The sequence below is a fragment of the Sinocyclocheilus grahami genome, unplaced genomic scaffold (assembly GCF_001515645.1).
Source record: "Sinocyclocheilus grahami isolate Dianchi unplaced genomic scaffold, SAMN03320097.WGS_v1.1 scaffold31.1, whole genome shotgun sequence".
In the NCBI taxonomy this organism is placed as follows: domain Eukaryota; kingdom Metazoa; phylum Chordata; class Actinopteri; order Cypriniformes; family Cyprinidae; genus Sinocyclocheilus; species Sinocyclocheilus grahami.
The window spans coordinates 3,013,867-3,015,262 of record NW_015505210.1 but is presented as its reverse complement, the minus strand read 5'-3'; the positions used below and the strand labels follow the sequence as shown (position 1 = coordinate 3,015,262).

The 1,396-nt window shown below is 37.2% G+C and overlaps 1 protein-coding gene across 2 annotated transcripts in view; it reads left to right on the top strand.

Moving 5' to 3' along the window:
* The window catches only part of LOC107574680 (lactadherin-like), a 25,220-nt gene that overhangs the window by 17,770 nt on the left and 6,054 nt on the right, over positions 1 to 1,396 (top strand). For both annotated transcript variants that reach the window (XM_016261120.1, XM_016261127.1), the window contains exons 4-6: positions 241 to 354; positions 588 to 769; positions 873 to 1,028. In XM_016261120.1, coding sequence (XP_016116606.1) covers positions 241 to 354; positions 588 to 769; positions 873 to 1,028 — 452 coding nt within the window. The remainder of the gene's footprint in view (positions 1 to 240; positions 355 to 587; positions 770 to 872; positions 1,029 to 1,396) is intronic.

Genomic DNA, 1,396 nt, shown 5'->3' with positions numbered 1-1,396 from the left:
TCTATATATATATATATATATATATATATATATATATATATATATATATATATATATATATATATATTAGATCATTTTATCTTTTGAAGCAAAGAATTTTATCTTTATGTACCTCAGACTATTGTAGAAGTTGCATGTTGCCACCTAGAGCTCACAAAGAAAATTGCTTTACTTTTGATAAAGTTTTGCTTGTCCAAACTAGTTTTGATGAGTTTTACAGAAACCTTATGATTCTTGCAGATGTGAATGACTGTGCTGGCCAGGCCTGTCAGAACGGAGGCACCTGTAGAGATCTTGATGGCGATTTCACCTGTAAATGTCACTCACCATATGTGGGAAAGCACTGCCATCTGCGTAAGTAGGACACTGCCAGTACACACATGTCCAGCTCCTGTACACAAACTGTTTTTCACTTTATTTCCTCCACATATTTAGCTTTTTAATTGGTGACTTCATTCAGTACACAATGGCTATTTCTCTCCCCTGTGAATGCGGTCATCACACTGTTTATCCATCTGTCTGTCGCACAGTAAGCCTGTTTGTCTCCTGAGCACTAATATCTGCTAATGTCTGCCTTTGGTTCCCAGGATGCATCTCTCTGCTGGGAATGGAAGGAGGAGGCATCGCAGAGTCTCAGATTTCTGCCTCTTCTGTGTACTACGGCATTCTGGGACTGCAGCGTTGGGGGCCCGAATTGGCCCGACTGAATAACAAGGGACTCGTTAATGCTTGGACCTCTGCAACACATGACAAGAACCCCTGGATGGAGGTAAACAAGTCTGTTTAGTTTATTGGTTAAATACATATTTGGATTTCAAATATTATCTGTATTCACCCAAAAATGACTCATTTAATGACTCATTTTATAACAGATCAATCTGCAGAGAAAGATGCGTTTCACTGGCATCATTACCCAGGGTGCCAGTCGCATGGGCACAGCAGAGTTCATCAAAGCCTTCAAAGTAGCGTCCAGTTTGGATGGGCGAACCTACACCATGTACAGACCTGAGGGCCAGAGCAACGACATGGTGATAATTCACTCATTTTTCTGTTCTGCATTATTTTTAGTGGCTGTTTTGGTTTGGAATTTTTGGGTGTTTAACTGTGGGCACTTTTGGCCAGTTGTAGTTGCTAAAATATGTATATAAATAATTTACACTCTGAAATATTGAAAGAGTTTCTGATTATTTCACTGTTTGTTTGGATCACCATAATTTTAAATGTAATGGTAATTTGTATTTTTTTATTTAAAATTATGGTTCTGGGACAAGTGTAAAACAATCAAATTAATACATAATAGTAATATAATAATTATATATTACTATGTTAATTACATAATTGATTACTGTGTGTGTGTGTGTGTGTGTGTGTGTGTGTGTGTGTGTGTGTATATATA